The following is a 24,329-nucleotide window of genomic DNA, read 5'->3' as shown; positions in this document are numbered from 1 at the left end:
TCTCTTCCAACAGAGTGTAATAGTTACACGACTGAATTATATGCCATAAACCTTGCTATAGAAAATATTTTACATATGTCAATTCAAAAGAGCATAATATACACAGACATGCAAAATTCCTTATTAGCCTTGTAAAGCAACTCCCCACCTACTCACCCATTATTAAAGCTCATTAAAAAAGAGTTGATACATCTCGGAGAGCATCAACAAAAGGTTATCTTCTGCTGGATCCTAGGCCATACTGGAATACCAGGAAATGAAATTGCGAACGATGCTGCCAAACATCCATCCATCCAGATCAGCCCCAACGAATTCCCTAGTACCGTTCACTGATTATAAAATGAATATACAAAATATATGTAAAGGCCAATGGACTCTTCAATGGCAAGTGCAAATTCATAATAAACTACTTCAAATTAAACCTGTACCAAAATTATGGGCTTCCAGCCTCATTGCAAACAGACAATAAGAAGTAATTCTAGCCAGAGCCAGAATTTGCCATACTCATTTAACTCATCTGTTCCTCTTTTCAGGGAATGACCCTCCTCATGCCACCTCCGTAGCCAGGTGGGAAGGAGCAGCAGTGCGTAGCACATGCTTCTTGATTAGACCGGGTTTCGAGCCCGTCACCACTAAATACAGAGGATGCGGAAAGGTCAGGGAATGACCACCGCATACCACGGATCAATATGGCCCTAGTTGCTATTGTTCCTAAAAACCAAATAACAAACAAACCCTCCTCAGTGTAATCATTGGCATACACCACTTACAGTCAAACACCTACTTCTGGAATGTACTCTATATAATAATGCTTGACTAGCGTCATTCAGTTCTCTAGCAAGCGTAAAGGAAGGAATGTTTGTCGCTTAGCCATATCATAGGTGAAAAATTAAATCTCACATAATTCTTCTCCTTCCTAAAACAAATAGGACTATATAGTCATTTCTAACTGCTTCTATATCAACAAACTTTACTAAGTGCAATATGGTCTAAGTAGCCATTGCATTTAAAACCCCATCAACAACAACTGATATTGCAAATGCTTTAGCAGAATCTTTTTATAATATTTCCACCTCTTCCTCTTATGTGACCTTCTTTCAATGCATTAAAACTGATGAAGAATGTCATAAATTTAATTTTTCACTTAGACTCACTTCCTTATAACCAGCCCTTTACGCTAGCTGAACTCAAAGAATCCTTTAGCAAATCTCCAAACAGTGCAGCAGGACCAGACTGCATTCACTGCAGTATGCTGAAGCATCTGTGTGAAGCCGATCTCTACATACTATTACTCTTTTATAACTTGATCTTCTCAGAAAATACATATCCTCTGTCGTGGGGCGCCTCCGTAGCCAGGTGGGCAGGAGCGGCAGTGCGTAGCACACGCTTCTTGATTAGACCAGGGTTCGAGCCCATGACCACCAAATACAGAGTATGCCGAAAGGTCAGGGAATGACCACCGCATATCCTCGGAGTATTATGGCCTTAGTTGCTAATGCTCCTAAAAACCAAATAACAACAACTCTGTCGTGGCATCATTCATATATTTGTGCTCTTCCAAAACCAAACAAAAAGATCCTTCTCTAGTTCAGATTTACAGACCTATATTGTTGACAAGCTGTTTGTGCAAAATCTTTAAAAGGATGTTTAGACCCCCAAAACCTTCTTTCTGATCACCAATATGGCTTCCGTAAAAACAGATCCACCCTAGATTTACTTGTCAAATTTGAATCAAACATACGTGTGACGCCTTCATCATGAGGCAACATCTAGTGATGGTGAACCTAGATATTCAGAAAGAATTTGATATCACTTGGTATTGTTAAAGATATACATCTGTTGGGGCTTAGAGGTTACCTTTCACATTCGATATCAAAACAGGCTGTCAGCAGCTCACATTCGAGAAGAGGGTGTACCACAGGGCTCCATCCTGAGTGCTACCATATTTGCAATTCGGGTCAATAACATAATGCACAATCTCCCAAAAACTATTGAAGTATACATGTATGCAGGTGACCTTACCATATCCTGCTAGTCACAAAGTATGAACACTGTTAAAAGACAGTTACAAATTGCTCTTGCAAGAATAAATCCTGGACCTTACGAAATGCATACCATCTTGTGGAACAGAAATCCAACACTACTCACTTCTGCAAACTACTGTCACTTCATCCTTATCCTGAGCTAAAGATAAATAACGTGCTAATACCCCTTGCACACACTGTCCATTTTCTTTGCCTGATGTTAGATCGGAAACTGAACTTTCACACACGTGTGAACTATCCTCGAACTCTCTGCTTGAAGAAATTGAATATCCTCCGATGTATGTCATGGGGTGCTGATCAATATACCATGATCCATCGTTATAGAGCTCTCATTAGGTCTCACTTGGGCTATGGATCTCAAGTATATGACTCTGTGAGGAAAAGTACTTTAGAGATATTAAACACCATCCAGCACAGTGCTCTGAGAGTTTCTCTAGGGGCTTTCAAAACTTCTCCAGTTCAGAGCCTTTACATCGAAGCCCACAAACCTCCCTTACATCTTCGCAGGAGAACATTACTTCTTTTTTGTGCTGCAAAAATCCGCAGTCTTCCTTCTCATACTAATTGGAGATGCCTGTACAATACTGAATGGGAGTCATTTTACAATAGTAAACCAAATGAAAACCAACCTGCTCCACTTAGACTTAGAGAATTAGCTCAGTCATTGGAATATAGAAATCGGCAATATATTTCAGGACATGACAGCACCTGATCCACCTTGGAAATATTCCTGCAATTAATGATGACTATTTCCAAGTCATCATCAATCTGGAAAAGTTAGTGGGGAAAGAACCTCCAATATCTCACAGTTACATGAAACGCACTCTACTTCTAACTCACAGACCTGTAAAATCTATACAGATGGATCAAAAACTGAGACCCAAGTAGGTGCTGCAGTAGTCTTCCCTTCATTCACCACTTCCCTCTCATTACCGATAGAATGCAGTATCTTCACTGCTGAGATTTATGCTATAAATTTGGCTCTGGATTATATTATTGAACTTTTAATTACACTTACATTAATATACACTGACTCACTCAGTGCTGCCTCTGCTCTAAGTAGTAATACCAATTCCGCTCACCCTGTAATAAAAGAAATATACTCTAAACTACATGCTTGCAATAAGTTGAACCAAACACTGTGACAAACTGTGGATCCCAGGGCATTCTGGGATATCGGGAAATGAAAGAGCAGATCTTGCAGCCAAGCAACCAGATACTACTATTTTACAGACCTTTTTCAAGTTCCATATACCAATTACAAACACATGATCCATAAAGCATGTTATAATAGCTGGTCAACAATCTGGAAAAGTTATCCAAGAAACTTGGAAACTTTGGATCTGGTTTTAACTTGACAGAATAAAACCAGACCTGAAGCTATGGCTCTCCTGTTTCTGGAAAAGCAGGCAAGAAGAAGTAATTCTAGCAAGGCTAAGGATTGGGCATACTCACCTATATCTCTTTTTAATATCCGCTCAAACACATTTAAATCAATTAACAATGCACAGTCATCTTTAGCATTATTACAGATTCTTGGTGATGATCCTAATAATAAAGAACTGTTTACCTTCCTAAATCATATAGGAATATATAATAAAATATAACAGTTATTACAATAAAATTAAATATATTAAACATTAGAAAGACACAATATGGCCCTGGCAGCCTATGTGTAGTTGAATTCCACAACAAGAAACAACAATCTGCCCCTGATTGATTGGAATAAGTGGGAGGGAAACTCACCATGGGGAACAAAATTTTTAAATAAACTAGATGATCATTATTTGCACCAGCATATTAAAGAAAATACTGAGGGTGAGAATATTCTTGACCTCATCATTACTCACGAATCAGATGAGATCACAGTTCTTAAAGTATGGAAACCATTGACAGGTAGTGATACGCAATTGTTAGTTGGAAGATGAAGAAAGGTGCTGCAGTAGTTAAAGGTAAAGGCATGGGTTTTAATTTCAGAAGAGGACACTGTGACAGTTTAATGAGCTGTATGACCTCTATTAATTTGATGTATAGGGAAGGCAAATACATTTGAATTATGGAATACCTTTAATACAAAAATCACAGAAGCCATGGATGCATAAATACCATTAAGAAAATATTGCACAAGGAACAAAAGGATCTGTAACAATACTACAAATAAGGTTAGGGATGCAAATGCTGAGTATGAGAAAGCACTCGCTAAGAGAGAGGAGAATGGGGATAAGGAAATTTTCATGTGTGTGTTTTTTTTTTTTTTTTTTTTTTTTGTTTTTTTTTATGAAAACCCCAAACACGAGAGGTATTAGAACCTATAGTACTTGGTACCGTGCTTGGGTTGGAGGTTGAGAAGACGAAAGAAGATATTTGTTGACATTAGACTTGAACTTCTGTAGACTAATTTTCAGGAAATACATACAAAGGAAGGTTGTTCCAGAAAACAGCAGTTGAATGAATAAACAAGGAAGATAAAAAGTTGGTTCTGTGAGTTTGAAGTTGGACAGTAAATGGATGTTGGCTGGTGGCGGCACGTGTTCGGACTGTTTTGAAAGAAAGAGCGGGAATAATAGAAGCGAATTCAGAACAGTGCCCATGGAAGCATATGTAGAAAAGGCATGCAGCAGAAACAGTACGTATATGAGACAGCGAGTGGAGAGGTTCTTGCAGTTAGAGAGAAGTCATTAATTAACCTAATTGCCCTCTTTCTTCTGAATGGAATCTAGAAGCCTGAGAGAGGTTTTTGGGGCACTTCTTATCAACAGTTCTCTTACTTGGGACATCAAATTGAAGGGGGACTTCGTCCATATTTGCAATGTGTCTCAACTCAAACTGATGTGTCTTCCGACATTGAATGACAAAACAATGAAATTCAAGGACCTTCTGCTCATAGCTTTCAGGCATCTTTTGGGCAAGTCTGGTGCATGTACGCATGCTTAGTCCATTCCATTTCATGAACCTGAAGTACCAATTGTGTCTTCCTTTGAAATCAGTAACTTCTTTTTCATCAGCAATTCTTCTTGCCTCATGCTGAACCATCTTTGTGGACACAGGAATTCCATTTGTCCTTTGCTCTTCAATCCATATCTTCAATTCCCTCTCTAAATCAGGCCATTTTGCTGACTTGCCTCTCATGGCCTTCTTCTGCCGTGGCGTTTTCAGTAGGATTCCTTCTTCCCGTAGCCAGTCTTGGATTGTTTTCTCAGTTGGAGGAGGACCAAACTTACGTTCAGCAGCACGATTTCCATTCACTTTTGCAAACTGGATCACTTAACTTGAATTCAGCACTGTATGAAAATCTTTTCTGAGCCATTTCTGGGCAGAACGTGGCAAAATGTAACCTAATATACCGGTAACAAGTGCGAAACAATGAGCGCAAAGACAACAACAAGCACGAAAAAGTGGGAAATGCAAGTAAAAAAAAATCTACAACCACTGTATAAGACGTACCCAGTTTTTAGACCCCAAATTTTTCGAAAAAAGGTGCGTCTTATACATGGGGAAATACCGTATTTTGTATTGTTGAACATGACCTTAATTTTGCTGACATTTGGATTTTTGAGAAAATTAACATTTTTGTTTTACTAGTTCATTAAGAAATCATTTAATGAACTTTAAAAAAAATTTAGAAGTTTTATAAGCTTAAAATGTTTTAGCCCTGATTTCTGCCAGTATTGTTCTTCCCCAGGCTTCTGTCATTAGCATCTAGCAATGGTTAGTAGCCTTTTCAGACTTAACTGCCTTCATACAGTTTCCTGTGCAAGAATCATGATAAAATTGTTCCTGTGTTATCATTGACATCACCCAACCTCAGCCCCTCATAGTTTTGCAGATTGCATGCATTCCATTCTTCCATGCTTCTTTTTCATACAAGTGTTGTTGTTGTTGGTTTTTTTTTTTTTTTTTTTTTTTCATGAAAGCCCCAAGCACAAACTGTACTAGTGCATAAGCTGTGATTAGCATTCTCTGACTGCAAAGCAGAGTCTCTCTTTTTTTTTTTTTTCCTTGAAAACCCTAAGCACAAGAGGGTATTAGAATCTTTAGTACATCATACTATGTATGGGTTGATGTACGGTGCTGAGACATGGGCGATTACAAGGGCCCAGGAGAAAAAGATGGAAGTGGGAAGAAGGTGAAGATAAAGAAGACCATGTATGAGTTGAGAAGATGAAAAAGAAATTACTTGTTGACATTAGACTTGAATTTCTGTAGATTGTAATTTTCAGGAAATGCATATGATTTGAGGTTGTTCCAGAAAATAGAAGTTAGAGGAAGAAGAAAAGTTGGTTCTGCAAGTTTGAAGTTCGACAATAAAAGTATGCCGAGTGGCTGCAGTACGTATTCAGACTGGTTTGGAAGAGAGAGAGAGAGTGTGGGAATTGTAGAAGCCAATTCGGAAGAACAGTGCCTGTGGAGTATCTATAGAAAAGGCATGCAGCAGAAACAGAACATCTATGTGACAGTGAAGAGACTTTGTTAAAGATGGGTCATGAATTAACCTAACTGCCCTCTTTTGAATGGAATTAAGACATCTCATAGAGATTTAGGGGGACTGCCCCAGATGGGGGTAACAATATTCCATGATAGGGTGGACTTGGAATTTGTACAGGGGGTGCAGCTTTTTGGAAGAAAAGTAGCGCTGAGAGCAAAAGAGAAACCCCAGTATTTTAGATCCAGAGGTAGCAATATTTGTGATGCGCTTATGCCAAAAGAGATTAGAAGTTGGGGTAAACTCTAATAGTGATATGTGATCTTGTGCAGAAATCTGAGTGTCATTGAAGATAAGAATAAAAGCAGCAGAATCCTTTTTTGAGAGATATATGACAGGACTTTTAGATGGATTGAAATCAACAAAGTTATCTTTGCCCCACTGGGAGATCAGAATTTAAGGAACTGGTAGTGGATATTCAAGAAGTTAAAGCTGTTTGTGCAGGGCAAGGTTTCTGAAACTGAAAGGTCAAATACAATGTGCTTTCATCAACAAAATTATGGATAGATTTCTGGTCAATAAAAGAAGGTCATTAACATACAAGAGAAGAGTGGGAGAAAGGACTGAACCTTGGGGAACACCAGCATTAGTGGAGAAGTTAGAAGGCAGAGATTCAACTGCTGTCACCTGCAGTGAGTGGTCAGAGAGAAAACTGGACAACCAATTACAAAAAACAGTTGGCAAACCAAAAGATGGGAGCCTATTTAGAAGACCTTTATGCCAAACACAGTCAAAGATTTTGAAATGTCAAAAGCAACTACATTGAATGGAGTGTGCTGAAAATGGCAGAAGGTGCTTTATCAAGATCATCAATACACAAGTTAGAAGAAAAGTAGGATGCCAGTCATCCAGTTTTGACAGAGGTGGGGATAGAGATGGGAAAAAGTTGCAACCAGTAGTTTTGCAAGAGACCAGAATGTTTGACTACCATTTGGACAAGATGCAAGATTTCTACTCTTAGCCTGTTTGAAATTTTGTTTGAACTGGTTGATAACTACTATAGAGTTGTTAAAGCTTTGGTGTAGGTAGAAAATGAAATGTTCAGAGTCAAACTTCGGTGTGAAGTGGTTTCTCCATCAAGACAATGCTAGGCCCTATACCGCTAATATTGTGCAGCCAGTGATCACTGCCATAGGTGCCGAGGTTTGCCACATCCCCCATTATTCACCAGCCTTGGCCCTTATTCAGACTTGGCCCTGTGTGATTTCTTCCTATTTTCACATGTGAAGAAAGCTCTGAAAGACAAGTGTTTCGGGTCCAACAACGATGCCTGCAGAGCCACTACAGAAGCACTTCACAGTCTTTCAAAAAACGGCTTGCAGGAAGCATTTAATGCGTGGGTACAATGGTGTTGAAATTGTATAAAAGCTCAAAAGAAAGTATTTAATTCTGCGAATTAAATGATCACCCCTTGTATACACAAACTTTGAATTAATTTAAAGACAAGCTCCAAAAAAATGTCAGCTCATATTCTTTTAAAAATGCACAAAAAAATAGATTATAACAAAAGATTTTGAACACAGTGTAAAAGTTGAATTTGACCTTAATAATGTTTTTCTGGGAGGATGTATGTTGCTACCACAAACTGTCTTTGTTTACATAAAAATAAATATCTGACAGTTCAGTGCTATCTTTTGGGAAACACAGCACTGAGTGGTATGTGCATGCTGGTGATAGTGGGGACAATAATATAAAACTGCACCAAGCTTTATATTAAATGTTACCCAAATGTCAAATGTTAACCATACAAAAAACATTATTTTTTGTATGGTTAACAAAATGACATTATTTTTTGCTAAGTAAAAATACTTTGTAATACATATTACCAAAATTTTGTAATGAATATGTACTCATAAAAAAAAAAAAGCCTATACTTATGTAGGGAAACTATCTGCTTTGTAGAAATGATAAATTTCTGTAAACAGTTTGTATTAATGAGATTCTACTATATTTGTAATCTTGTTTGATTTCAAATAAGGAATCCAAATGAATTGTCATTTGGATTCCTTATCACTTTGTCTAAATAACTTTATTTAGTCAGTGATAAAATAAGTATAATCAATACAAAACAAACCAGCATTAACAAAATTAATCTTTGTAAAAGAATTTTTAGGTAGGTATGAAATTTTGACAGCATTTCTATTTTACTTTTTTTCTTTTTCTTTTTAATCAGGTATGGGACAGAAGAACACTAAATGAATCACATCCAAAACCTGTAGGTATATTAGCAGGTCATGTGGATGGCATAACATATGTTGATTCAAAGGTATTTTTGTTATTATATTAACATTTCAGTAAGAATGAAAATTAAAATTATAAATAAAATATTCAAGATTTTTTTCTAATCATAAATTAAAAAAAAAAGCTTAAACTTCTCTTGTAGTGAAAAATATCACATCTATTTAAGTTAGCTATAAATAGCTGTTTGCATTTCTTCTTATCTCATTCTTTGACACTGACTTATGACACATTATATTGCTAGAGAAGATGTAATAGGGATTGCACTCTTGACCAAGAATCCAATATTCAGCTTTTTATAGATGTGAATTTTAAATGCTTTAAATACATATATTCAATGTCTCTTTACCCGTTCACACGTCAGAGAGCAAACAAAATAATGGAAACACTTGTGATAACAGTTACAGATAGGCACTAATATGATGTTGGGTTGATCTTTGCTTTTAAAACAGTTTATATTCAATGTTGGAATAGATTGAAATAAATCTTGAAGTGTCTTAAGAGGAATGTTGGGCTGTTCTTCATGGAGGGAATGTTTCAAGCTCCTTGAGTGATGAAAGTGTATGGGATGCATATAAATTAATAATTAATAATAAATTAATCTGTAATCAAGTCACGAAGGAGGTTAGGCAAGCTAAGGCATATTATGAGAAGGCTCGGGCAAAGAATGCAAAGAAAAACAACAGGCTTCTATGCTTATATTAACAGTAGGGGGAAGGGGTTGATCCACTTGATATCTGTGGTTTAATGGTTGATAACCCTGCTCAGGTTCAGACAAATTGAATAGGTATTTTGCATCTGCATTCACACATGAGGAATTCTTTAGAGCAGGAGATGCCCAAAGTTTATCAAACTCTAATGAGGAGCTAAATAACTTTGTAATAACTGAAGGGGAAGTGGACGAGAAATAGTTGAGGATGGACATGAAAAAGGTACCTGGGGTGGATGTGATCTATCTAGTTATATTAAGGGAGGCAACAAAACAGATAAGCAAACCCTTAGCCATAATTATGAGAGCATCCTTAGATTCAGGGGATGTCCCTATAGGACTGGAGATGTGGGGAATTTTTCTCTGTTCACAAAGGGTGATCCAAAGGCAACATGAGTAATTACAGACCTGTTAGATTGACATGTGTTCCAGGGCAGAATAATGGAATCACTGGTTAAAGAAGTAATGCAGGACCATTTGGACAGGCATGCAATTATGCTGCAGCCACAACATGGATTTGTCAAGGGATTTGTCTTGCCTAACCAATCTGATAGGTACTATAATGCAGTGACCAAGGAACTAGATGCAAAAAATAATTTTAACATCATATACTTGGATTTCAGAAAGGCTTTTGATAATGTTCCACATGAAAGACTGCTGCACAAATTGGGGCAATGTGGCATTAGGGGCAAGTTACTGCAATGGATGGTTAAGTAGAAGACAGAGTGGTTATCGATAGCACTGCTCTCCTTGGACTAATGTTATTAGTGGAGTTCTGCAGGGTTGATCGTAGTAGTAATGGAGTCATGTGATGCAAGAAAGCAAGTGTATGAGTTTATGTAGCATATATGTCTTTCCTCAATTTGAATTCATGCCCCTTCAGGTTTGTAATCTGAGTAAGCAGAAGAATCCCATCAATATTCAGCATGGTCAACCCATTCAAAGACTTATACACCTCAATCAAATCACTGCGCAGGTGCCTAGTCTCCAGCCACTGCAATTTGCAGAACTTAAGCCTTTCTTCGTAAGAGGATCCCTTCATTCCCCTCACCAATCTTATTGCCCTTCTCTGTACATGCTCAAGCAACTCTACATCCTTCCTAAAATGAGGCCTCCAGACCTATACGCAGTACTTAAGGCGTGGCCTTATCTTATACAAAGGGATAATCACCTCCTTTTCCCTACTAGCAAAATTCCTGTATATCATTGACAATACCCCATGACATTCTGTGGCAGTCTGTCTGCATTGCTCAGAAAACTTTACATCTGACTGCACAATTATTCCCAGATCTCTTTCATTTTCTAACACCTTAAGTGTAGTACCACACAGTTGGTACTTTTCTTTGGGGTTATTTCTACCAATATGCAGTACTTTTGCATTTGTCAATGTTAAACTTCAATTGCCACTTCTCAGCCCATCTTCCCAAATTTTCTAGATCCTGTTGCAGTAGCACACTGCCATTACTGTCATTAACAACCCTGCCAGCCTTTTTATCATCTGCAAACTTGGACATTAAGCCTGATATACTTTCATCAATATCATTGATAAGTATACAAAACAACAGTTTTGTATATTTGGGCCCAACACCGAACTCTGTGGAACTCCACTAATAACATTAGTCCATCAAGAGCAGCATCCATTGATTACTACTCTCTGTCTTCTCCCACTCAACCACCCTTTTATCCATTGTAGGAACTTACCCTTAATACCATACTGCTCCAATTTGTACAGTAGTTTTCCATGTGCAACGGTGTCAAAAGCTTTCCTGAAATCAGAGTACATGATATGAAAATTATTTTTTGCATCCAGTTCCTTTGTAACCACATCATAGTATCCAATCAAATTTGTCAGACAAGATTTCCCTTAACAAACCCATGTTGTGTCTGAATTATTACTGCAGTTTTGTCTAGATGATCCTGCAATTCATCTTTAACCAGTGACTCCATTATTTTCCACCCCAGGTGCCAAGCATTTCCATGGCCAAGTGATTCTTGTGTGTTTATAGAGTTTTTCTTCCCAGCGACAGTTTTCCTTGTTTTTTTTTTTTCTCGTATTATTAAAATTTTCTGTTAAGTAGCTCTACTTACTTAAAAGCAATAAGAAGAGAGCCCAGAAGAAGGCAAGTACCTTTTTCTTTAATTTAGCTAGTCGTACTAACTTACTAACCTCTAGACAGGAGCAGTGCCGCTTGGCCACCAAGCGGCACTGCTCCTGTCTCCCCATGGCAGGGCCGGTAATCCGGGTGGTAAACGCAAACCCCCAGGGCCAAAAAGGTGCTATTATGGATAAAAATAATTATCCAAACTGAGAGCATAAGAGCTCAAGTTAACCTAAAAGACTGAGAAGAGAAGCAGAATGTCATGACGATTTTCGAAATTTCCTGGTGATTCATTCCCTATCCGCTCAACCTGTGGTTAAGTTATCACCATAATTAATTTAGAAAATCTTGGAGTGTATTGCTGGATCACCAAAAATGGTTTAAAGACTGCAAGCCAGAGACCTGATTGAAACAGCCACCTCAGAACATTCTGAGTGGCTGTTAAAAACAACAACATTTGGGGGATTGACAATATAAATTACTCCCCACAAAACACTAAATTCATCAAAAAGTGTCATCAGCAAGTGGGACCTAATTACAGTCTCCAAAGAAGAACTACTCCAAGAACTCAGCAGTCAGAAAGTAATAAATGTGAAATGGATCATGATGAAAAAAGATGGAAATCTCACTACAACTAGATCCATCATTCTGACATTTATCTCTCCAGGCTTACCATCCTCGATTAAAGCTGGTTATTTAAACTGTCAGATTCGATCTTACATCCCGAATCCTGTTCGTTGCTTTAAATGTCAGAAATACAGTCATTCCCAGCAGGCTTGTCGAGGGGAAGCCATATGTCCCATCTGCGGCTCCAAAGATCACGTCCAAGCGGATTGCTCAGTCAAAACCCCCGTTTGTTCAAACTGTAAAGGAAGCCATCCAGCCTTTTCCAAAACTTGTGAGTTATGGATAACAGGAAAGAAAATTCAAAAATACAAAATCGAAAATAAAATCACGTTTTCTGAGGCACATAGACAAGTTATGTCGACCATGCCTAGTGGTCGTTCTTATGCACTTGCACTCGAAACTTTGTTTCTGTTGCAGCTCAAACAGATGTATCAGTTCCGCTTAACACCTCTCTAGTGAATTGGCTTAAATCTACACTTTCAATCTCTAAAAAAGATAATCCTCCAAAAAAAGATAGCGAAGCTATCTTTTTTTGGAGGATTATCTTTTACTCCAATCAGCATCCCTACTCATACCCCATCAGTCCCAGTCAAAAAAGAACAATTAAAATCTGAATAAAAAAATGGAATCTCCCACCAACAGTATGGATGTAGATGAACTGCTAGATAATGAGGAGCCCATTCTAGAACTCCATGCAGATGACACCATGGACATTGGACGCTCCACATTCCCAAAAAAAAAGACTGGAAAAAAATGTCCCACGTACAAAAAAAACAGTCAGATGAATCATCCTCAGGTAAACCTAAATAATGCAAATATCATCATACAATGGAATTGCAGAGGACTAAGCAGTCATTCTGATGACTTAAGAGATTTAATAGCTATTTATTCCCATAAGTGTATGCTTACAGGAAACATTCTTGTCACCTCAAGTTTTGCAGAAATTTTCAAGTTATACCATTTACAGACGAGATAGGAACTCAGAATCACCTGCACGTGGAAGAATAGCTATTCTTGTTAACGCTAACATACCTCCGGGCCGATCCAATTGAAAACTACCCTAGAACCGTGGCAGCTCGCATTGAAGTTGGTACATCATTTACCATTGTTTCCATTTATATTCCACCATCTGCACGACTTCTGCTTTCGGAACTTGACAACCTCATTGCACAACTCCAATTTGTCTCTTTGGTGACTTTAATGGACACCAGCCATTGTTGTTGGGGTCTGCCACAATGCATAGAAGAGGCAAATTGTTGGAGGAATTCATGAATAATAATGATCTTAATTTATTAAATTCTGGATCTCCTATCTACATCCACTTACCAACTGGATCTGCTTCTGCAGTAGACTTGTCAATTTGTTCACCATCCATATTTCCAATCATGACATGGTCGATATTAACCAATCCCTTTAACAGTGATCACTTTCCAATTATTTGCTCGCTACAAACAGGAGTAACTCCAAATCCTGATCTGTGATCCACTTGGCAGTTTAAAAAGGCAAACTGGGGTGTCTGTTCTGCCCAAATACTCTTAGATAGATTTTATGTTCAAAGACAACATATTGATGATGTAAACAATTACATAACCAATCAGATTCTGACTGCAGCCAAGGCCTCCATTCCAAAATCCACGCCATATCAAAAACACAAAAATCACTGGTAGAATACAGATTGTTTAATTGCCAAACAGAAAAAAAACCGTGCTTGGAATAATTTCCACAAGTATCCCACCACTATTAATCTAATTGCTTTTAAAAGACTGAAAGCAAAAGCTAGATAAGTTAAATGGAAAGCGAAACAGGATTCATGGATTGCTTTTGCCTCAACCATCACCAAAGACATGGGTCATCTGGAAAAGAATACAGGCGTTAAATGACAAATTTGTTCAGCTGCCCTCTCCGATACTTCATTGGAAAGAGAAAGAGATTTCTACTCCTGAAGAAGTTGCAAATGCACTAGCAGAATCATTGCAAAAATCTCAGCTTCCACCACCTATGCACCCACCTTCCAGAACAAAGCAGGTGCAGAACGGTATCAAATCAACTTCTTTGCGCACCACTCATTCCCGTGCAACCAACCGTTTACATTACCAGAACTTCAAGAATCATTAAACAGATCTTCCAGTAGTGCTGCAGGTCCAGATGGAGTTCATTATGTTATGCTAAAGCATTTACTTGAAGAAGACTTAAGAATCCTATTAATTTTTTATAATCAGATCTTCTCGGAAAATGCCTATCCTTCTTCATGGTGCCATTCGTTCATTGTCGCCTTACCAAAACCAGGAAGAAATCCTTCCTGTGTTGAAAATTACAGGCCAGTGCCTCATATCTGCAATGCCTTTGTCATGAAACAACATCTAGTCATGGTCAAGTTAGATCTTGAAAGGACATTTGATACTAGATGGCATCGTGGTATTATTATGGACCTTTACCATCTGGGGCTTAGGGGCCATTTGCCGAAAATAATTCAAAAGTTCCTGCAATTGCATTCTTTTCAGCTCTGATATAAAAATGTACTCTCTACATCTCACATTCAGGAATATTGGAGTCCCGCAGGGATCAATACTTAGTCCAACACTGTTTTCAACCTGAATTAGCAGCATGACATGAGATATCCCAAAATCCGTTCGAACTTATAGGTATGCAAATGACCTTTAGCATTAGCATTAGTAGAGGCATTTGATGCAAGAAAGCAGCTTATGCAGCATCAGCCAAAAAAAAAAAAAAAAAAAAACCACTTCCACTTCACCCCTCTGTTCGTTCAAAATACCTGTCCAGCTGAGCCTTAAACTTATTTAGGCTATCAACCTCCACCACAAGGGATGGAAGTCTGTTCCACCTACCAACCACCCGCTGGCTAAAGGCAAATTTCCGCACGTCTATCCTACATCTGTCTTTCCTCAATTTGAATTTATGCCCTCTCAGGTGATTTTTCTGAGCTAGAGGAAGAATCCCATCAGCATTGAGCATGCTTAAACCATTCAAGGCTTTATACACCTCTATCAGATCACCTCGTGGTGCCTAGTCTACAGACACTGTGATTTGCAAAACTGAAGCCTTTCTTCGTAAGAGCACCCCTTTGTTCCATTCACCAATCTTGTTGCCCTTCTCTGTACTCGTTCCAGCAGCTCTACATCCTTCTTGAAATGAGGCCTCCAGACCTGTATACAGTACTCTAGGTGTGGCCTGACCATTGCCTTATACAATGGAATAATCACCTCCTTATCCCTGCTGGAAAAATTCCTGTATATCATTGACAATACTCCATGAGCTACTCTTGCAGCCCGTCTGCACTGCTCAGAGAACTTCATATCTGCCTGCATAACCACCCCCAAGTCCCTTTCATTCTCTACCACTGTCAGTGTAGTACCACAGAGTTGATACGTTGCTCTGGGGTTGCTGTTTCCCATGTGTAGTACTTTACATTTGTCAATGTTAAACTTCATTTGCCACCTCTCAGCCCATCTGCTCAACCTTTCCAGATCCTGTTGCAGCAGCATAGTGTCCTTGACAACCCTGCCAACCTTTGTATCGTCTGCAAACTTGGACATTAAGCTTGATATACCATCATCAATATCATTTATAAATACAGAAAACAATAATGGACCCAACACTGAGCCCTGAGGGACTCCACTAATAACATTAGTCCACGATGAGCAGTGTCCATTGATTACCACTCTCTGTCTTCTCCCCCTCAACCACCCCTTTATCCATAGCAGCAATTTGCCTCCAATGTCACACTGCTCCAATTTGTGTAGCAGTTTTCCATGTGCAACAGTATCAAAAGCCCTTCTAAGATCCAAGTATATAATATCAAAGTTATTCCCTGCATCCAGTTCTTTTGTGACTGCATCATAGTATCCAATCAAGTTGGTCAGGCAAGACCTTTCCTTAACAAAAGCATGCTGTGTCTGAGCTATAACTGAAGTCTTGTCTGAATGATCCTGCAGTGCTTCTTTAACCAGTGCCTCCATTAATTTTCCAGGAACAGAAGTTAAGCTCACAGGTCTATAATTACTTGTGTCAGCCTTTGATCCTCCTTTGTGAATTGGGGTCACATTTGCACATTTCCAGTCTATGGGTACCTCCCCTGAGCCCAAGGAAGCTCTCATAATTATGGCCAAGGGTTTGCTTACTTCCTTTGCTGCCTCCTTTAGTATAACTGGATAGATCCCATCCACCCCGGGTGCCTTTCTTGTGTTTATCTTCAACAGTTTCTCCTCCACTTTACTCCCAGTTATTTCAAGATTCTGTAGCTTACTGCTAGAGTTGAATACACCTCTGGCATTCCCCTTGCTGAATAACTCCTCATGTGTGAATGTCGATGCAAAATATTCATTTAGTTTGTTAGCTACCTGAGCAGGCTCATCAACAGTTGACCCATCAATATCAAGTGGACCAATCTGATTCATCCCCTGCCTTCTAGAGTTTACATAAGTAAAGAACTCTTTGCTGTTTTTCTTTGCATCCCTTGCCAAGGATTTCTCGTAATCTGCCTTCGCCTGCCTAACCTCCTTTGTAACTTGGTTGCATATCAACTTGTATCTATCATAGGCTTCTGTGTCATGTGTTAATTTGTAAGTATCCCATGCATTTTTCTTCTCTGCCATATGCCTCATTAGTTCATCTGACATCCATTTTGGCCTAAACCTTGAACAATATTTCTTAGTTGGCATGTAAAGCCTAGTAGCTTCCAAGATAAGTTCTTTGAATGCTTCCCATTTTGAATTTGCTGTTGGTAACATCATCAGTTGGTCCCACTGTATAGAATTTAAATACTGTCTCAGTCCATCGTAGTCGCCTTTACGGAAGCAATAACCCTTCCCTTTACCCCTAATGGTAGTTACCTCTTTGAGTAACTCCCACTTCAGCACACTGTGATCACTGCCACCTAGTGGTTCATTTATCTGCAGATTCTTAATGCATGAAGAATCACTGCTGATAATCAAATCAAGAGTATTACTCCCTCTAGTTGCCTCCCGAACATGCTGATGTAGAAAACAATCATCCAATAAATCCACAAAAGCCCTGCTAGTGTGTGAGTAACCAGCCCCCAAATTCCAGTCAATATCTGGGAAATTAAAATCTCCCATTATAAGACTCTCTGATTTACTGGCCCACTCTATTTCCCTGTACAGTTCCTTATTATACTCATCAGCGTCATTAGGCCTATAGCACACTCCTACTCTCAATTTTGATCTCCCAATGCTTATGTCACACCAAACTGACTCAGCACTGCACTGTCCAGCAATGTCGACTGGCTTCACTTCCTTGGTTTTTGTGTTTCTTAACTAATAGCATAACCCTTCCCCCCTTCCTATCCTTTCTGTAGACGTTGTACTCCCCAAATTGCAGTTCTGCATCCCTTATATCTGTGTGACACCACGTCTCTGATATCCCAACAATATCTGCCTTTGATGTTTTGAGCAATACCTCAAATTCATCAAATTTATTTACTAAACTCCTAGCATTGGTGTACACGCAAGTATACCTGCACCTGTTTCTATTCTTAGCTACCCTAATACAACCCATGTGTTTACTTGTACCGCAATGGCTCCCAGCAGTCTCTGAAATACCATGCATCTTGTTTTTCAGGCTTCTGCTCATTCTAATAGAAGCAGTGCAAGAATCTCTTTCACCTCTGCCAGTGGCTACTGTCAATCTATTGGTCTTTGTCTCCCCCCAAGCTATCAGTTTTCCAACCCACCTAACACTGCCTCGATAGCATCAGCAAATATTCTTGCACCCTTTCTATTTAAGTGTATCCCATCCCTGTAGAAGCAATCTCTCCTGTTAACAAGTACAGTCCAGGCTGAAAAAAATTCTACCCCTTGAGCCTTGCATAATCTTTCCAGGGCCGAATTGATCGACAAGGCTCTCATCATATACTCCCTCCTATCGTGTCTGGGCAGAATTGCAGACACTTTCAAATTCAACCCTAATTCTCGGCTTTTGTTCAACAGTGACCTGTACTTGTTAAGTAATTCTGCCGGTCTCCTACTCTTAATATTATTAGTGCCAACGTGTACAACTATATCACCTTTTGTGCCCTTAAAAGATGATATTCGCTCTACAACGTCATCAACCTTTGCCCCTGGCAAAGGTTGATGACCTTACCACTTCCTGTCAGTCTCAAAGTATGAACACCGTCGAACGGCAGCTCCAACTTGCCATAACTAAAATAGAATCCTGGACTTCACAGAATGGCTACCGACTATCAGAAAAGAAATGACTGTCACTCACTTTTGCAAGAAATGAGCCCTCCATCCCGAACCTGAACTACAAATAAACAATATTCCAATCCCGCTTGTTAATACCATTAAATTTCTTGGACTACTATTAGACCACAAACTAAATTCCCAAGCACACATCAATTATTTGAAAACTTCTTGTATAAAGCATTTGAATATACTTTGATTGGTCTCATCTATGTCATGGGGAGCTGATCGGTATACTTTGCTGCATCTTTATAGAAGTTTAATCCATTCGTGGCTAGATTATGGTTGTCCAGTGTATGACTGCCAAGAGCACTACTTTAAAATGGCTAAATATGATCCATCACAGTGCTCTGAGGACTGCGCTGGGAGCTTTCAGGACTTCTCCGATCCAATGTCTATATATTTGAAGCGCATGATCCCCATTATACCTGCATAGAAAAACACTACTGCTCCACTACGCTGCTAAGATCCATCGCACCGAAGTTGGGAGTATCTTTATAATACTCGTTGAGAATCCTTCTATGAGAGCAAGCCAAATGAAAATAAACCTGCCTCACTTACGATCAAAGAGCTTGTTCAGACTTGGAATGTCGATTTAAATGAAATTTTAATCCTGCAGCTCCTTGGCTGTCTGGCTTCCGACGAAACAGACAAGAAGTGGTATTGGCAAGACTGAGAATTGAACACACTCATCTTACTCATCTCTTCCTATTATTGGAAGAAAACTCACCCCAGTGCCCATCCTGTCAGATGCAACTTATGGTCCGTCATTTTCTGGTAGATTGTCCCTTACATTCGACCATCTGGTCAAACACTTTTCAGTCACTCTCCATATTGAATATATTACCTGATTTATCTCATTTCTTAGGAAATGAAGCAAATATTGAAGAACTTTTAATGTATCTAAAACAGCATATAATTTAACATATGCTTCTTGTGAATAAACGATGAACAGACACAATTTGGCTTTAGTAGCCCTTGTGTCGTTAAATCCAATACCAACAACAACCATTATTTTCCCCGGAACAGAAGTTAAACTAGCTGGTCTGTAATTACTTGTGTCACCCTTAGATCCCCCAATTGTGAATTGGGGATACATTTGCACATCTCCAGGCCGTGGGGACTTCCCCCTAGTCTAAGGATGCTCTCATAATTATGACTAAGAGTTTGTTTACCTCCTTTGCCACCTCCTTTAATATAACTGGATAGATCCCATCCACCCCAGATGACTTTCTTATGTTTAACTTCAACAATTTCTCCTCTACTTTGCTCCTGTTACAGTTTGATAAACTTCTGGCATTTTCCTCCCTTAATAACTCATGTGTGAATGCAAAATACTCATTCAGATTATCAGCTATCTGAGCAGAATCATTGTGAGACTGTTTCCAAGTAAGGTACCACTAAAAATACATTGCTTATTTATTATATATTTTATTTATAGTTTTTATAAAATTTTATAAATTTTATTTATTTATAAAATATTTTATTATATAGCAGTGTTTCCCAAACTTTTTCAGTCACGGAACACTTTTCATCTTACAATATATTTACAGAACACAAGTTTAGCGGGAGCCAAAGAACTGTTTGTCAATATTTTATTACATACGACGCACTGTGCATCAGGGACCATCTTTATTTCCAACACATGTAAAGCCGAAATTCAAATAACTGTCATCATACTTTCATTTTGGTCTTTTATTAGTTGGTTCCTGTTTTTTTTTTTTTTTTTCACTTCAGTTTTTTGGGAAACAAAAGGCTGCGATTGTTCATCCTCACTTTGAAATGAGACAATATTGTGTTCGTTTTCATCACTCACAGTTGCAATACTAGAAGTACATGCTTCTCTTTTTAAAGTTCCTTTTTTATCAACCACAAAACCATGGTCATTTATTTTAATAATAATATTTCAAGATACTGATAATTATCAAAAAAAATTTATACAAGGAAGTAAGTTTAGTTATGATATCGGTTCGCTTCCCCCTCTCTTTCAACCCGTGTACTCCAACTAAATCGCATACAAATGGCTTATTAGATCACTACATTGCTACTTTTTCATAGATGTCATTACCTCTACACATACTTCTCTATGCAAAAGCCCACCAAAATAAAGTGTTTCGCAGTCTGTTTGATTATTAGTCTATGCCAGTATATTAATAACCGAAAAAAAAAAAAAAAAAAAAAAAAATGATACAAAAGTGGTGTACATTACAAATATGTAAAATTTATTTATTTTTATTTTATTTTATTTTTTTAATTATTAATTATGATTTTGCATGGAACATTTGTTTGCATATCACGGAACACAGTTTGGGAAACACTGATACAGTATGCCATTTATCCACCAGTAATTGACACATGCAGCTTGAAATGGGGATTATGACAAACTGAACACTTGAAATGCAAACTGTCACTTCCAGTTACGTAACATCTTCCAATAGTGCCCTCACACATCAGTGAACATTACTTGGTAGCATTGTACTTAAAACAAATGATATGGGTTTACTTTTAAAATGAATACCCTGTATTTAAAAATATAGTTATATGTTTGCATGCATAGTTTAATATTTTTTGTGATCCTTTCCCTCTGCCTTAAATGTAAAGTGGTCCATATCTGAAAAAAGTCTGGTGTAAACAACTTGTTTTACAAACTAGTTTTAGATGTGATATTATATATAAATATTGCTTTGGGTAGACAAAAAATAAACAGAATTGTATCATGTTTATTTTTTTGGATAAATAGGGTGATGGTCGACATCTTATAACCAACAGCAAGGATCAGACAATCAAACTCTGGGATATGAGGGCATTTTCATCTTCTATAGGAATTGAGGTGAATATAACAGTTATGTTTTTTTTTTTACAGAAGTTATCATTTGAAGTTTAAGTTGATTATCAAAAATTCTATGGACTTCAAGACAGATTATGCAGGCAAGAAAGAATAGATAAAAGAAAATTGGTTCTGTAATTTTAAGTAAGACAGTAAGACCCTTTGTTTTTCAGTGTCTACAACCATAACATCCTTAGCCTTTTCTAAGCCTCAGAAGAAGGCAGCTCCTGAAATATCAGACTATTCCTTCTCTCCTCCAATAACTGTAATCCCCAAATAAACTCATTCATGTTTATCTATCCAGTATTATTCATCCATGTAACTAGTAAAAATTCTTTCCTTCAATTCACGCACTTAGTGATCACTGAATTGTGACTACTACATTCGTAATGTACTATGCTGCATAGCTCTGTATAAAAAGCCAAAAAGCTTCATAAGCTAGAGGAGTGGTAACTTGCATCTGGTCATACTCCGTAGCCAGGTGGGAAGGAGCAGCAGTGCGTAGCACACGCTTCTTGATTAGACCGGGGTTCGAGCCTGTCACCACCAAATACGGAGGATGCAGAAAGGTCAGGGAATGACCACCGCATATCCCGGAGCAATATGGCCTTAATTGCTAAGGCTCCTTAAAAAAAAAAAAAAAAAAAAAACCAAACAAACAACAAGTCAAAGTGATAAAGTGGCAGTTATGAGACCTAGTAAAAGGGCATAATAGTGGTATCTCATGAATTGGTGCTTTCATGTCAGAAACAACACATCCTTTCAGTTGATCATGATGCAGTGTGGTTAAGGTGTACAAAGAATGATGTCGAACAGGTCAAACCACCTCCCACCAACACAACTGTAAAGGATTATGCAAAGTGTATTTTTGTGATGAGCAAAGGGTGCAGCACATTGTACGGGCTCAATGGCAGATCACTATGTGACATCTCAATATAATATGGGGAATGCAAGAACAGTATCCCAAATGATGATGTGCCCCACACTCAGATGTATGGGGTTCCACACAAGACAACCCAAGAGACATCCTCCTGAAGATCATTGACAGAAAATGCTCTGGTATGTCAACAACACACTGGTTGGACATTGGAGGACTGAATATGAGTGTGCTAATCATATGAGTCCAAATACCTGGTGCAAAATGCTGATTAACACTTGCGTGTGTCACAAGCAACACAAGTCCATCGATCCATCATGTATGTTGCCCACTATCCGGCAAGTGGAAGTGTGGGGCATGTTTTGCTGACAAGAACAAGGACCTCTCATGTGCAAGGACACAATGTTTCACTTGTGAGGTCTACTGGCAGCTCTTAGAAGCCCATGTGCACCTTGCCATGTTACATTTTTTCCAGATAGAAACGGAATCTTCTAAAACAATAATGCACCAGGTCATCTGCCCATACTGTGCCTGAGTAATTCAAGGAACACACTGAAGATATCACCCATATTGATTGGCCTCCAAATTCACCTGACATCAATCTGGTTGAACACCTGTGGGATGTTTTGGAACAGGAAGTGAGGCATATGGACACACAGCTGTCATCTATTCTGACACTATGGAAAGCCTTGCAGGCAGCATGGCTACAAATCCCTACAGACATCTTCAGACATCTAGTGGAGTCAGTGCCTAGATGAATAGTGACTGTTATCTGTATGAACAGTGGCCTAATGCAGTATTAGGTAGGTGGTAATAATTCGGTGATTACTGGGTGTAAATATATACATACGGCAGAAACCCTGTTAACCAATGTGATTCGAGCTGGTAAGTTGGTCCACTAAAGTAGGGAATCATAAAAAAAAAGCTTATATACACATACAAACATTGTTTGCAAACTGCAATCAGTTTGTAAACAATGTTCTTCATTATTTTCTTGGAGTTGAGAACTTCATTACCATTGTAAACCTTGGGCCAAAGTTTTCTCCAAGATTTAGTAAATTATATATATTGAAATTTTATTCCATGCTATTGCTGTATTTAAAAACATCTTTGACATTGATAACTTTAAATGATTCTGTAAGACCTATATTTATGTCTTCTGTTTTTTCCCAAATTGAACTCAAAAAGCTTTGCTTGTCATCTTTCTAGGCAATCTAAAACCCCTTGATCCATAAGCTGGATCAAAGGTTTTTACATTCAGTGGTAAAAATGTGACTTTTATGTCCCCTTCTTTAAGTTCCTCAGAATTGGGATGTTAAGGAGAATAGTCTTTTCATTTTCAGGTAAGTTTATTTTCATCAAGTGTTTCATTATGGAAAGCAAAAACCATTTTTAAATAATGAAAGGTCCATTCACACTTTTTTTTTTTGTGAATAGTAGTAAGCTGTTAAAGATGAACAACAATTGATATTTTTAAAAGCTCCAGGGTTAATTGCTTTACAACAAAAAAAAAAAAAAAGCAACAGTTTGTGAATTACAGTTGCATCACTGTAGGGAGCTATCATGTTTTTCCTTTATTGTATCCTGGTACTATAAGCTCTGCTTTCTTGTCGTTGTTTTTGTAAGTAATGTCTTATAATTTAGACCAGTTTCATCTGTATTGTAGAACTGTTCTTCGATCAACCTTTCTCTTTTGATAAATAACTTTGTCTCCTGTAAGATTTTGAGCAGCAGGCTGATCGGTGGATAATCTCTCCTGCTAATACTCAATACATGAATACCATGATATTTTTTGTAACATTAAAATCATTCATCACTTTCTGTAGAATCTTTCTGCACTGTCATCCTTTTGATGCAAAACCACATCTTTTCTTTGATGTTTTAGTAAGTTCACTCATTGGAGTTATATGCCATCTTACTTGCACAACTGCAGCCATAATACATTACTTTCTATCTCTAATTTTGGTTTCTTAAAAGTGGAGTGAGAACTTAACTTCCCTTGTGAAACAAAAAATGCAAAATCATTCTAGATTTTATCATTTTCTTTTCCCAGTCTTTTAATTATCTTTCCCATTCCTAATTCAAAAACGGTTTCTTATTTAGACTCACTTTATCAGTCTTTACAGAGCATTGGATGCTCTGTAAACGAAAAATTCCAATTTGAATTTTTCGTTTTCTTAAAAATAAAACTGTCTTCTTTTTC

The 24,329-nt window shown here is 38.1% G+C and overlaps 1 protein-coding gene across 2 annotated transcripts in view; it reads left to right on the top strand.

Annotated features, from left to right (window-relative positions):
• Window positions 1-24,329, top strand: part of LOC150079077 (DDB1- and CUL4-associated factor 11) — a 446,028-nt gene that overhangs the window by 342,623 nt on the left and 79,076 nt on the right. For both annotated transcript variants that reach the window (XM_090383756.1, XM_090383757.1), the window contains 2 exons: window positions 8,702-8,794; window positions 21,163-21,252. In XM_090383756.1, coding sequence (XP_090239882.1) covers window positions 8,702-8,794; window positions 21,163-21,252 — 183 coding nt within the window. The remainder of the gene's footprint in view (window positions 1-8,701; window positions 8,795-21,162; window positions 21,253-24,329) is intronic.

The sequence above is a fragment of the Mastigoproctus giganteus genome, chromosome 10, assembly GCF_048544385.1.
Source record: "Mastigoproctus giganteus isolate SK-2022 chromosome 10, ASM4854438v1, whole genome shotgun sequence".
NCBI classification, from domain to species: Eukaryota; Metazoa; Arthropoda; class Arachnida; order Uropygi; family Thelyphonidae; genus Mastigoproctus; species Mastigoproctus giganteus.
Note: the sequence above shows the minus strand (reverse complement) of the source record. Positions and strands in the feature narration are given on the sequence as shown.